Below are 15,016 nucleotides of genomic sequence, written 5' to 3' on the forward strand. Positions count from 1 at the left end.
CAGAATACAAGAGATGGAAGAGAGAATCTCAGGTGCAGAAGATTCCATAGAGAACATCGGCACAACAATCAAGGAAAATGGAAAATGCAAAAAGATCCTAACTCAAAACATCCAAGAAATACAGGACATAATGAGAAGACCAAACCTACGGATAATAGGAGTGGATGAGAATGAAGATTTTCAACTCAAAGGACCAGCAAACATCTTCAACAAAATTATAGAAGAAAACTTCCCAAACCTAAAGAAAGAGATGCCCATGAACATACAAGAAGCCTACAGAACTCCAAATAGACTGGATCAGAAAAGAAATACCTCCCGACACATAATAATCAGAGCAACAAATGCTCTAAATAAAGATAGAATACTAAAAGCAGTAAGAGAAAAAGGCCAAGTAACATATAAAGGCAAGCCTATCAGAATTACACCAGATTTCTCACCAGAGACTATGAAAGCCAGAAGATCCTGGACGGATGTTATACAGACACTAAAAGAACACAAACTCCAGCCCAGGCTACTATACCCAGCCAAACTCTCAATTAACATAGATGGAGAAACCAAAGTATTCCATGACAAAACCAAATTCACACATTATCTCTCCACGAATCCAGCCCTTCAAAGGATAATAACAGAAAAAAACCAATACAAGGACAGAAACCATGCCCTAGAAACAACAAGAAGGTAATCCCTCAACAAACCTAAAAGAACACAGCCACGAGAACAGAATGCCAACTTTAACAACAAAAATAACAGGAAACAACAATTACTTTTCCTTAATATCTCTTAATATCAATGGACTCAACTCCCCGATAAAAAGACATAGACTAACAAACTGGCTACACAAACAAGACCCAACATTTTGCTGCTTACAGGAAACTCATCTCAGAGAAAAGGATAGACACTACCTCAGAATGAAAGGCTGGAAAACAATTCTCCAAGCAAATGGCATGAAGAAACAAGCTGGAGTAGCCATTCTAATATCTGATAAGATTGACTTCCAACCCAAAGTCATTAAAAAAGACAGGGAGGGACACTTCATACTCATCAAAGGTAAAATCCTCCAAGAGGAACTATCAATCCTGAATATCTACGCTCCAAATACAAAGGCAGCCACATTCATTAAAGAAACTTTAGTAAATCTCAAAACACACATTGCACCTCATACAATAATAGTGGGAGACTTCAACACACCACTTTCACCAATGGACAGATCATGGAAACAGAAACTAAACAGGGACACAGTGAAACTAAGAGAAATTATGAATCAAATGGATTTGGCAGATATCTACAGAACATTCTATCCTAAAACAAAAGGATATACCTTCTTCTCAGCACCTCATGGTACCTTCTCCAAAATTGACCACATAATTGGTCACAAAACAGGCCTCAACAGATATAAAAATATTGAAATTGTCCCATGCATCCTATCAGATCACCATGGACTAAGGCTGATCTTCAATAACAAAATAAATAATAGAAAGCCAACCTTCACGTGGAAACTGAACAACACTCTTCTCAATGATACCTTGGTCAAGGAAGGAATAAAGAAAGAAATTAAGGACTTTTTAGAGTTCAATGAAAATGAAGCCACAACATACCCAAACTTATGGGACGCAATGAAAGCATTTTTAAGAGGAAAACTCATAGCTCTGAGTGCCTCCAAAAGGAAACTAGAGAGAGCACACATTAGCAGCTTGACAACACACCTAAAAGCACTAGAACAAAAGGAAGCAAATTCACCCAAGAGGAGTAGACGGCAGGAAATAATCAAACTCAGGGGTGAAATCAACCAAGTGGAAACAAGAAAAACTATTCAAAGAATCAACCAATCAAGGAGCTGGTTCTTTGAGAAAATCAACAAGATAGATAAACCCTTAGCCAGACTCACTAGAGGGCACAGGGAAAGCATCCTAATTAACAAAATCAGAAATGAAAAAGGAGACATAACAACAGATCCTGAAGACATCCAAAACACCATCAGATCCTTCTACCAAAGGCTATACTCAACAAAACTGGAGAACCTGGATGAAATGGACAAGTTCCTAGACAGATACCAGGTACCAAAGTTGAATCAAGATCAGGTTAATGATCTAAACAGCCCTATATCCCCCAACGAAATAGAAGCAGTCATTAATAGTCTCCCAACTAAAAAAAGCCCAGGACCAGATGGGTTTAGTGCAGAGTTCTATCAGACCTTCAAAGAAGATCTAATCCCAGTTCTTCACAAACTATTCCACAAAATAGAAACAGAAGGTACTCTACCCAACTCATTCTATGAAGCCACAATTACTCTGATACCTAAACCACAAAAAGACCCAACAAGGATAGAAAACTTCAGACCAATATCGCTTATGAATATTGATGCAAAAATCCTCAATAAAGTTCTTGCTAACCGAATCCAAGAACACATCAAAACAATCATCCATCCTGACCAAGTAGGTTTCATCCCAGGGATGCAGGGATGGTTCAATATACGGAAATCCATCAACGTAATCCAGTATATAAACAAACTCAAAGACAAAAACCACATGGTCATCTCCTTAGATGCGGAAAAAGCATTTGATAAGATCCAACACCCATTCATGATAAAAGTCTTGGAAAGATCAGGAATTCAAGGCCCATACCTAAACATGATAAAAGCAATCTACAGCAAACCAGTAGCCAACATCAAAGTAAATGGTCAGAAGCTTGAAGCAATCCCTCTAAAATCAGGGACTAGACAAGGCTGTCCACTTTCTCCATACCTATTCAACATTGTACTTGAAGTCCTAGCCAGAGCAATTCGACAACAAAAGGAGATCAAAGGGATACAAATTGGAAAAGATGAAGTCAAAATATCACTTTTTGCAGATGATATGATAGTATATATAAGTGACCCTAAAAATTCCACCAGAGAACTCCTAAGCCTGATAAACAGCTTCGGTGAAGTAGCTGGATATAAAATTAACTCAAACAAATCAATGGCCTTTCTCTACACAAAGAATAAACAGGCTGAGAAAGAAATTAGGGAAACAACACCCTTCTCAATAGTCACAAATAATATAAAATATCTTGGCGTGACTCTAACTAAGGAAGTGAAAGATCTGTATAATAAAAACTTCAAGTCTCTGAAGAAAGAAATTCTAGAAGATCTCAGAAGATGGAAAGATCTCCCATGCTCATGGATTGGCAGGATCAACATTGTAAAAATGGCTATCTTGCCAAAAGCAATCTACAGATTCAATGCAATCCCCATCAAAATTCCAAATCAATTCTTCAACGAATTAGAAAGTGCAATCTGCAAATTCATCTGGAATAACAAAAAACCTAGGATAGCAAAAACTCTTCTCAAGGATAAAAGAACCTCTGGTGGAATCACCATGCCGGACCTAAAGCTCTACTACAGAGCAATTGTGATAAAAACTGCATGGTACTGGTATAGTGACAGACAAATAGACCAATGGAACAGAATTGAAGACCCAGAAATGAACCCACACACCTATGGTCACTTGATCTTCGACAAGGGAGCTAAAAACATCCAGTGGAAGAAAGACAGCATTTTCAACAAATGGTGCTGGCACAACTGGTTGTTAACATGTAGAAGAATGCGAATCGATCCATTCCTATCTCCTTGTACTAAGGTCAAGTCTAAGTGGATCAAGGAACTTCACATAAAACCAGAGACACTGAAACTTATAGAGGAGAAAGTGGGGAAAAGCCTTGAAGATATGGGCACAGGGGAAAAATTCCTGAATAGAACAGTAATGGCTTGTGCTGTAAGATCGAGAATTGACAAGTGGGACCTCATGAAACTACAAAGCTTCTGCAAGGCTAAAGATACCATCAATAAGACAAAAAAACCACCAACAGATTGGGAAAGGATCTTCACCTATCCTAAATCAGATAAGGGACTAATAACCAATATATATAAAGAACTCAAGAAGGTGGACTCCAGAAAGTCAAATAACCCCATTAAAAAATGTGGCTCAGAACTGAACAAAGAATTCTCACCTGAGGAATACCGAATGGCAGAGAAGCACCTGAAAAAATGTTCAACATCCTTAATCATCAGAGAAATGCAAATCAAAACAACCCTGAGATTCCACCTCACACCAGTCAGAATGGCTAAGATCAAAAATTCAGGTGACAGCAGATGCTGGCGAGGATGTGGAGAAAGAGGAACACTCCTCCATTGTTGGTGGGATTGCAAGCTTGTACAACCACTCTGGAAATCAGTCTGGCGGTTCCTCAGAAAATTGGACATAGTACTACCGGAGGATCCAGCAATACCTCTCCTGGGCATATATCCAGAAGATGTCCCAACCGGTAAAAAGGACACATGCTCCACTATGTTCATAGCAGCCCTATTTATAATAGCCAGAAGCTGGAAAGAACCCAGATGTCCCTCAACAGAGGAATGGATACAGAAATTATGGTACATTTACACAATGGAGTACTACTCAGCTATTAAAAAGAATGAATTTATGAAATTCCTAGCCAAATGGATGGACCTGGAGGGCATCATCTTGAGTGAAGTAACACAATCACAAAAGAACTCACACAATATGTATTCATTGATAAGTGGATATTAGCCCAAAACTTAGGATACCCAAGATATAAGATACAATTTGCTAAACGCATGAAACTCAAGAAGAATGAAGACCAAAGTGTGGACACTGTGCACCTTCTTAGAATTGGGAACAAAACACCCAGGGAAGGAGCTACAGAGACAAAGTTCGTAGCTGTGATGAAAGGATGGACCATTTAGAGACTGCTGTATCCAGGGATCCGTCCCATAATCAGCTTCTAAACGCTGACACCATTGCATACACTAGCAAGATCTTGCTGAAAGGACCCAAATATAGCTGTCTCTTGTGAGACGATGCCGGGGCCTAGCAAACACAGGAGTGGATGTTCACAGTCAGCTATTGGATGTATCACAGGGCTCCCAATGGAGAAGCTAGAGAAAGTACCCAAGGAGCTAAAGGGATCTGCAACCCTATTGTTGGAACAACATGATGTACTAACCGGAACCCTGGAGCTCTTGTCTCTAGCTGCATATGTATCGAAAGATGGCCTAGTCGGCCATCAATGGAAAGAGAGGCCCATTGGACTTGCAAACTTTATATGCCCCAATATAGGGGAATGCCAGGGCCAAAAGAATGGGAATGGATGGGTAGGGAAGTGGGGGGCGCTATGGGGGACTTTTGGGATAGTATTGGAAATGTAATTGAGGAAATTATGTAATAAAAATATTAAAAAAAAAAAAAAAGAAATTGCCAAGAGTAGACTGGAAGACACTTCATAATGAAAAGATTGGTTTCAAAATTAAACTAGAAAAGCTCCTGTTGCTATATTAGACCTATATACAAAACAAAATTAGTTGGTGTTACTTTGTGTGGATATATATATCAAATCTATTCTTTGGGAAGAGAAACTTTACACTAGAGAAAAAAAAAAAAAAAACAGGGACTCCCTACTAAAGCTTGAGAGCCAAGCTTGGGGACAGAACTCAAGCTGCCAGCAGCTGTCACTTTATTTTTCGTACACCCAGCACTATGATACCTGACCTGCATCAACTGGTAATGGACCAATATATTTTCTTTAGAGTACAGACTTAAGATGACTCGTAATCTCTATAAGTCCATTAAGGCAACTGATGCATGATGAGGAACCTACAGCTACCGCGCTTTAGTCCAATGGAAAAGGACATTCACTTAATCCCCAAAGAATTCTTTTTCCTATAACTCAAGGAGAATCAAGTCCTGAAATCCGAGACCTTCCTGAACCACGCTGATTACAGAATGGTGGAGGAGCATGTGCTTGCACAAGCCTGCCAGAGAGGAAGTGTGCACCCCATCAAGCCCACAGAGGAGATGCGAAATACACAGATGCTTGGTAGTAGACAAAAAGTACAGTGAGCTCACTGACCTGAATAGCTAATGCGTGTGAGGGAGGACCAAACACTTTCTCCATCCGTTTATTAGATTTGTGTGGCTCCTTTGTGTGTTGAGAAGAAGGGAGAGGGTGGGGAAGGAGGGTGGGCATTTTAAAAGCACTTTGGCAAGGATGTAATCAAATCTCTTCAAGTTTCTGGCAAGATGATGATATGTTTCAGCTTCATTACTCTTGCTCATAAAATTTCACATTTTCTCCAGATGCAGATAACTGTATATGTAGGCCTAAGATGGGCTGGAGAATGGAGCATGTGTCTGCCGTGTGCACAGCAGCAACATATTTCAGACATAATGGCTTGGAAGCCACTATGCTCCCCTGTACCGAACAATGCACCATTTAACTTCTGTAGAGAACAAAGCTGGGCTAAAAATAGACACACGAACAAATGGTTGAGAATATAGGGCATCCATTGCAGGCACATGGACTTCTTTGGAAGAATGGAAATTTTCTTTAGAGAATAATTGAGACTCATCTGAGCCAATTACATCTCCACATTACAACTTACTAAATACAACTGTCAAAGGAGATGTTATTGAAGTACTAGAGTCAGAAAAATTACATTTTAATTCCTCCACTATTATTGTTTCCAGGGAGCTCTGGACTTTGGTGGATAAAAACACAAATCCTACTACCAGGCTTCTTGACTCCAAATTCTTAGACCAGTGTGTCCAACTCTGTGTCAGTTTCTTCACATGCAGACTGAAGATAACAAAGAAAAGACTACTTAATGGATGTGCAAAACCTGCCCACTAGTATCCAGTACATAGCACGTACTTGCACTACTCCAACTATAGTGAGTTCTTTCATTATTCCTCAGTCCAGTTATTACTATTACTGTCAGGTCAAGATGTATCTTAGGTCAATATTAAGACAACAGGAACTCTGTAGTAGTAACATCAGCATTATAATAAGTATTAACTGGTAAAATACATAATTTGGGGGAATGTAAAACAAGAAAATAGTCTTTTTGTTTCCCTGGCAAGGTATTTCTATGTAGCCCTCGATGACCTGGAACCCACTATGTAGACCAGGCTGGCCCAAAATCACAGAGAGCCTCATCTATCTGTTGGGATTAAAGGGGTATGCCACCATAGCTGCCCTAACCATCATGCAATACCATTGAGAACAAGAGTTTCATTTACTGGAGAAAACATGCTAACAGTAGCCTCTCTGTGGGAGCACAATGGGATTATATTAGGTAGAAAAAGCCATTAACTCTCCCAATCCACTAGCAATAAATAACTGGACTCATACTTACCCCCAAACCAAGACTTAGTTTGAAGCCTGAGTTATTAGAAAGTCAATTAAAGTTTACTTTTCCTACAGGACACCACTATATAGTGAATTATGAGCCAAGAAGAATCAGTGCCCCAAGATTCTAATTCACTGATCAACAAAACTGTTTAGTCCAGCGATACTTTAATTCAGGATTTTAAAATACCTTTGGAAAATAACATGGTTCTTGCACCAGTGGCTGAGAAAACTGAGTGTTCCTTTGAGTTCGATTCATCCGTTCAAACATCAATGTTTTAAAAATGAGTGTCAGGTCAAGCCCACAGGACCCAAAGAACAAGGCTTCCAGGACCAGCCCTATTTGCCATTAAGAGTGTTTCTGAATAAAAAGATACTAGAATTCAACCCCTCTGCCACCTACCATGAAGTTCAATTCAATTATTTATTTATTAAATGGTCATAAATTAAACCTACTTTACATTTGTCATTTGGAAAGTGTACATCTCATTCTTATAGAATCATTCTAACTGGTACACACACACACACACACACACACACACACACACTCACACGTAATGATAGGCAGACTGATGCATGTCTGCAATCCCACCACTGGGAAGATGAAGGTAACCAGAGTAGACATTTAATACCAACCTCAGTCACATACTGAGTGCAAGGCCAGCCAGAGTCACATGAGCCTCAGTTTCAAAAATTTTAAAGAAAAATAATTTTTTTTCCTAAGAGCCAAGTGTATTAGCTCATGCTTCTGATCCCATCACTTGGGAAGCAGAAGTAGTAGACTCTTAACCACTCCTAAATTGAGATCCACTTGGGCCACATGGTGAGAGGTCCAGGTTACCGTGAGCTACATAGTGAGGCCTTGTCTTGATAAAGGGGACAGGGATAGGAGAGTAAGGCGGAAGGGGAATTGGGGAGGGATAACTAATAATAAGAATTTTTTTAAAGCCATATGGAAACTTGCTATCTCATAACCTTTTGTATACGTATGCATTCATTTAAATGATTTTAATTAAACTTACCCCACCCAGGGGATAATGCAGCTCCCAGAAGCCAAGGATAACCAAATGAAAAGCCCAGGGTCAGGGGTGAGCTACTCTTCTTAAGCTGTTGGCCAGAGCTGTCCCACACACTGCCAAAACAATACAGGCCATTGCTTTTGTCTTTAGTTCCCACCAGAACTTGATGGGAAGGCCCTATTGCTGAAGTCATCACAGACTTTGGTCTTAGTATAGAGAGAAATCAAGTTGCTACTGACTAGAAGATTTTTTTCTGATTTCATAAAACCAGAATGTGCCTCTCTTAAATGGAAAACAATGTTCATTTACATATCGTTTTGTTTTTCCACTACACTTGCTCAATCATTAGCCCACCACAGTAATCTGAAGATTTTCTATTCTAAATTCAGGTGGGGCACGTGGCTAGACATGTCATGACTTGAATCTCCCATAGCCCAACATGTCTTCTCTCCTGCAAAAAAGGTTCTGCTCTCAGAATTCAAGTTCAGTACTAAGAGTGTTCAACCCAAATCTTCCACAAAGTGCAGCTTAAAAAAAATGTCACTACAGATTCCAATACATGGTAGCTACCAAATTGTCCTATCATTGCTTCATTAATTATTTGAAAGCATTTTATATTCTTTGCACACCTATACATTGTTAAAGAATTTATGCTACAGGGTTGGGGACATAGGTCAGTACAGAGAGCACCTCCAAGGACTGAGGATCTTTGGTTGGCATTCGCTACCAGCCAGCCTTAAAAATGCACGTCTCTGAACTTCTCCCACTTGGATGGCCACCTCCCTATCTCCACACAGCCCAGGATTTAAATTTAAGCTTAAGTAACAGCCTCTATAAATAGATCCATTTTTTATTCCTTTCTACAATCATCTCGCATATCCAGCCCGTATGACTAAGTGACTCTTAAGGTGACTAATTATTACCCAAGAGTCTGGAAAAGCTACTGCATTTAGGATTCTAGACAAGAAAACAAGGGTCTCAAATACAGGATAAAGTTGTAAGTAAAAGAGGTACCTTGGAAAAGGAGGGTGTTTGGTGTGTTTTTTAAGAGAAAGAGAGGGACAGAGAGAGACACTGAGAGGCATGTAATGAGGTTTATTAAGCAAAGCATGAAGGCACACACAACAGGAGAATGTATCAGGAAAACTGCCCAATGCCAGCCTAAGCTACATGGTAAAGCCGGTAAGAAAGAGATGAGAGAAAGAAAAGGAAGAAGAGGGTAGGGAAGGGAGATAGGTCAAGGGAGAGGAGGGTAGGGTTGAAGAGTATAGTCTGGCCTAGATCACTGGGCATTGCATCTCAAAGGCAGCTTTCAAAGTCCAAGATACACTGAAAAGTACTTGAGAAAAAGACCTATGTCTGCTTACAATAGACACAATGGGGAGGATGCCTCTATGTTAACACATGCAGCAAAAGTCACTTTACACCAGAGTCCAGTTTCTCCTTCCTACTTAATGGCTTACTTACTGTTCTTGACCAGCATTCTGAAGGATTAGAGTGGTTTTGAGAATCCAATGTCTAAGACAAGCAAAAGCTGACTGACTCCTGTGTTGTTCTTTTGTGCTGTAACAAATTTGTTTCTAAGATGCACTGACAGTTTAATACCTAAGTTTGTACTTCCTAGGGTCAAAAGAAATAATTCAAGCTTGGGGTTTTTTTGTTTGTTTTGTTTTGTTTTTGTACTACTCAATTATATAAGACAATCTCAGTGAAATTTGAGTTGCATATAAAAGGATAAATGATCCTGTCATTACATTTTAAAAAGTAGAAATAATAAGATGTCATGAAAGAATGATGCCTTTGAACCGAATTCTATCATTTATGAAAACTGGTTGTATTTGGCTTAACAAAGATGTCTACAACACTGCATTTCTTTTTCACAAATAAAACACCTTAAGATACATGTCTAAAATACTATTCCTTCAGCACATGGGAAGCTTTTGAACTGCTGGAAGGTTGGGAACTGGGTTTCTTGGAGATAGAGAAACCTTACGAGCTGTGGAGATGATGGGCAGTTCTCTATCAGTGCTGCTTAGGTTCATGGGAAATACAAAGTGAGGATGATGCCGGCTTTCCTAACAGTCACCACATTTATGTTTTTCTAAATGATTTCTCACAACTGTCCTTACAGTATCTTTTTACTGTCACTTATTCATTAAAGAATACAAAACAAAAAAAATTTGGGTAAGATTCCAAGGAAAAAAGAAATGAGCTGGAAATCTGATTTAGGAAAATGAATGCTAAAGGAATTTAGCAATGCTGGCACCTTCAGGAAGATCATAGTATGCCAAAGAGGAGATATTTAATGGTGGGACAGAAAGATGGCTCTATGGAAAAGGCAATTGCTGCCAAGACTGATTATCTGAGTTCAGTCCCAAGACCCCAGAGGGTGGAGTGAGAGAACGGAGTGCTTTGTACAAGTCATCTTGTACCTCCACTGCACTCAGGCATGGGGATGTATGCAACCACACACATACCACAACACACACAGAGAGAGAGAGAGAGAGAGAGAGAGAGAGAAAGAGAGAGAGAGAGAGAGCGCAAACAAACAGTCAAACAAAACCCAGAAACCACAGTAACAAAGCCTGTGACTTAAAACCAGCAAAGTGTGTGGTTTGGAATGTGCTATCTGTCACTCCTCAATGCTTCCATTTCCCTCTCTCCCAAATCCACAGTTGCCATTCTGCACATTCAAGACTGAAAACTTCCTTCCTGTGATCCTAATGCATAAGTGCTTTCCATTTCCTGGTGCCAGTAATTTGAGCTCTTGCAAGGCTGAAGCGAGATGACTGAGGTGCGCTTAAGGCCAGTCCAGACTACAGAGTGTCTTTTTCAAAGAAAACAAAACTATGAAAATATATGCACATAAATACACACATGTACACAATTCTTCATACAAGTCAACATTGGATGAGCTTGGACTTAAACTCCAATGCGGTATGTCACTTTGTAACCTGTCTTGCTTCACTCATTCTTGTACCCCTTATACAAAGAAGATAATACGTATCTCTAAGGAACATTTATATTGAGTATGTGAGGCAGGGAGCATTATGTCTCTAACAAATGGCAGCTATCATTATTTATAAGGGAAAACAATTTAATCGGAACACAGGTGTAAACATAAAAGAATTAAATAAGTTCCTATCAAATGTAAAAAAACAAAACCTATACTCTACACACAGGGTTACAGTCAGGCCTTCATTTATACTTACTGTGAGGGGGCTGTGTGCTTTGGTGTGTGTGAGTGTACACACACTTGAATGCTGTGCGGGTAAAGGCCAGAGGCATTGATGTGGGGAATCTTCTGTAATCACTTTCACCTTCTCTTTAAGACAAAATCTAAGACTCATGAATATGGAGCTGAACAATTCGGTTACATTTCGCTGGCCACCCGCCCCAGAAATCATCTCATCGGATGGACCACAAGTGTGTGCCTCCAGCCTGGCTTTTCACCTAGGTTCTGGGGATCAGAACTCAAGGTCTCAGGCTTTCAATGGTAGCTATGTAACTGACTGAGCCATCTCCCTCACTCCTGGAACTTAGTTTTGAAATAAATTAAATAAATAAATAAATGTTAAAGATGAAATTTTTGTCTTATTAAAAGAATAAAAATATGTATCTCTTTTGTACATAAGGATATTTTATAGCCTTGGAGGGAGAAGATATCAAAGCAGCTATAACAGAACTTGAAAGTCGAGATTGTGCAAAAGAATTCAGTAAAACCTAAACGGCCCCAAAGGCAAAATCAAGTGTTCTGTTAAAGATAATCCCCAAGGTGCATTTTACTTGCCCTAATGTAAAATTATAGTCAACACTAAAATCCAGACAATGAGAAACTGTATAAGATAAACAATTTTCTTTCCTCAAGTAAATTATAAAGAGCAAAATGATAAGCTTGAGACACTTTAAAGGCAAATAGACAAAACTAAACTAGACAGAAGCTTTGGTCATGGAACCATAAATGACAGTGCTAAGAGGGTGGGCTCCCCAGGGAGGGGATGTGTGTGGGGCAGGCTCCCCAGTGAGGGTGAAAGGGGGGGCTGTGCAGGCTCCCCAGTAAGGGTGGACTCAGGGGAGGGGGATTCACCAGTGAGGGTGGTCTGGGGGGACAGGCTCCCCAGTGAGGGTGGTCTCCTAGTACAGGAGCAGGACGAGCCAGGGGCAGGGCAGGGGGCTTGGAGGGGGGATAGGGCAAAGCAACACGTGGGCTCATGAGCTTGTGGGCTCGCTGACCAGGCTCTACAGCTCAAATTGGATGGAAGTTATAAGGTGACTCATTGGTCCTTATCTGGTTTTATGTGCATCTCTGTCTTTGAACTACATATTTTAACATTTTTAAATTAAAAATTAAGGTCTTAAAGATTTACCAAAGCAGTAATTTCATTTTTATGTGAATGTACACCTCTCTGCCCATTCATGTTCATACCCCAGATCACACATACTACCCTTGATTTTACACTGATTGTTGTACGACAACTGAGCAGAGACTTTTTAGAGTCTGACTTGTAGGCATTCATTGAGTCAGGTACAGTTTTCATTTAAGGATCACAGCTCAATTGGTAGAAAGCACATCTAGCAAGCACGAAGTCTGGACCCCAAACAAGATACCCCACAAAGGAAGGAAATTTTACTTACTTTGTTCTCCACGACCTTGCCTCCATGTTCAATCTGTCTCTCTACATAACCTGAAGACAGCAACTCGCTACAACAACGAAAGAGAAATGGCAATTAAAGAGGATCCTGCTGTTGACGATAACTCAGTAACACCTTGTCAAGCATGCTCGAGGTCCTGGGCTTGACCCCCAGTGTTTTGGGATGGGAGTGGGGGTGGGTTAGCCTAGAATAGATATCCCATTTGAAAACTTGCATCAAGTTCACACATATCGATCGCCTTTAATAATTGTTTAATTCATATTTTTAACAAAATCAACATTTTACAGAAAGGGAAAGAGGAAGGAAGGAAGGAAGGAAGGAAGGAAGGAAGGAAGGAAGGAAGGAAGGAAGGAAGGAAGGAGGCAGGCAGGGAGGGAATATGCTAGACAGCTAGGGCTTCTACAAAGATAGAAGCTGAACTGCTCCTCCACCTGTGATCCCATGGTGGAGCACAGGCGATTCCCCCGCCCAGCACTGGGGGAAGGAAACTACAGACACATGATTCCTTTTTCAAGAGACTTTAGTCTTGGTTTCTTTTTGTTTTGTTTTGTTTTGTTTTGTTTTGTTTTTTCTTGTTTTGTTTTCTTTTACTACAGCTTTCTATCAAAAATTTTGCCTCTTATCATTTTTATGTATCATATATGTTTTTTCCTCACAAATTATTAGTCTACTATACACAGAAAAAGAAAGAGCAAAGAAAATGAGAACAATGGGCCGGCAAGATGGCTCGGTGGGTAATGACACTGGTGCCAACCTGCCAACCTAACTTCAGTCCTGGCATTCACATAGTGGAAGTAAACAACTGACTCTCCCAAGTTGTCCTGTGCCCTCCATGTGCAGACACACAAGCGCTACAGACACACAAATAAACACGAGAAAGGAAAAGCAAAACATTGTAACCATTTAGATGCTGGTTTTTCTCACAGTCTGCTCTGCAACCTTCTCATATGATTGGATGTACATGTAATTAGTTATCTATTTGTTTAGTTCAGTTTATGTCTATTGGTGCTTCACCTGCATGTGTGTCTGTGTACTAATAGATACAGTGCCCATGGAGGCCAGAAGAGAATGAAAGAGCTCATGAATCTCGACTTAGAGTTGTGGCCCGCCATGTGGGTGTTGGGGATTGGATACAGGTCCTTTACAAGAGCATCCAGTGTTCTTATCTGCTGAGCCATCTTACATAAGGGAACCTACTACTATAGAAGCTTTCTGAAATGCATGCCTGTACAAAATGAATTTAGATAGAGTTAAATAAAATGGCAGGAAAGAATGACCCAAATGGACATCACATGCTACCAAAAACAATCCCCAGGACCAAGAATGGGTTCTATCCTTTTCGGTCATTGTCGAAGGAGTTCTTGGTGTTGGGATTTTGTACCTGAAAACATCACAGGCTATTGACAATGCTATTGGTTACTCTCTACAACCTGTTGCTGAAGACATCACATATATGTCATTAGACAGGGGAAATTTGAGCTTAGAATCTACTAGAAGCTTCATCCCTATTGACTAGCATTCGTAGTGCTAGGGGAAATTGATACATGCTACAAAGGGGGACAGGTACTCTGACTCTCCCAGACGCCTGCCCACTTCCGGGATTGCACTCTCCTGTTAGCTCTAGGGGAGACCTCACTAAGGTGTGTCAGGTGGTATGTTGCAGGTTTTAAAAAAGCCTAAAAAGTTAATTAAGCTATAAGGACATTTGTCATCTTATTAGAAATTTCAGGACTATAAGTCAATTTTTAGTGAACACTGACCACTTTTAAATGAATAAACTTGAGCCTTAAAATATGTATATAAAAACGTTTGCAATATGTCAAGTATGTATGGGTAGGTAGTAGGCAAATTGTGTTATATGTAGGCAGAATTCACAGAATGACATAGGATAGGATAGGGAGGTTTTCGGAGGGGAAATGGGGAAAGGGGATAAAACTTGAAATGTAAATAAAGAAAATAGCTAATTAAATTTTTAAAAAAGAAAGGGAATAGGCTTTAGAAAAACAACAGTCGTAGCACTAGTAGTAATGATCTTAGTTCCTCAAAAACAAATTTGAAGCCTTCCGAGTTTTCAAATGTCAAGGGAATATTTTCACTTGGATTATAAAATCTAAGCGATAAGACAGTATGAATCACAGCAAGACTAATTACAGCGAAGA

The 15,016-nt window shown here is 39.9% G+C and overlaps 1 protein-coding gene across 7 annotated transcripts in view; it reads right to left on the reverse strand.

Annotated features, from left to right (window-relative positions):
* Positions 1 to 15,016, reverse strand: part of LOC147004889 (protein DBF4 homolog A-like) — a 168,649-nt gene that overhangs the window by 86,250 nt on the left and 67,383 nt on the right. For all 7 annotated transcript variants that reach the window (XM_085836450.1, XM_085836451.1, XM_085836447.1 and 4 more), the window contains one exon: positions 12,840 to 12,906. In XM_085836450.1, coding sequence (XP_085692576.1) covers positions 12,840 to 12,865 — 26 coding nt within the window. In that variant the 5' untranslated portion in view covers positions 12,866 to 12,906. The remainder of the gene's footprint in view (positions 1 to 12,839; positions 12,907 to 15,016) is intronic.

This window comes from Mus caroli, unplaced genomic scaffold (genome assembly GCF_978045245.1).
Source record: "Mus caroli unplaced genomic scaffold, Mus_caroli_1 scaffold_4, whole genome shotgun sequence".
In the NCBI taxonomy this organism is placed as follows: Eukaryota; Metazoa; Chordata; class Mammalia; order Rodentia; family Muridae; genus Mus; species Mus caroli.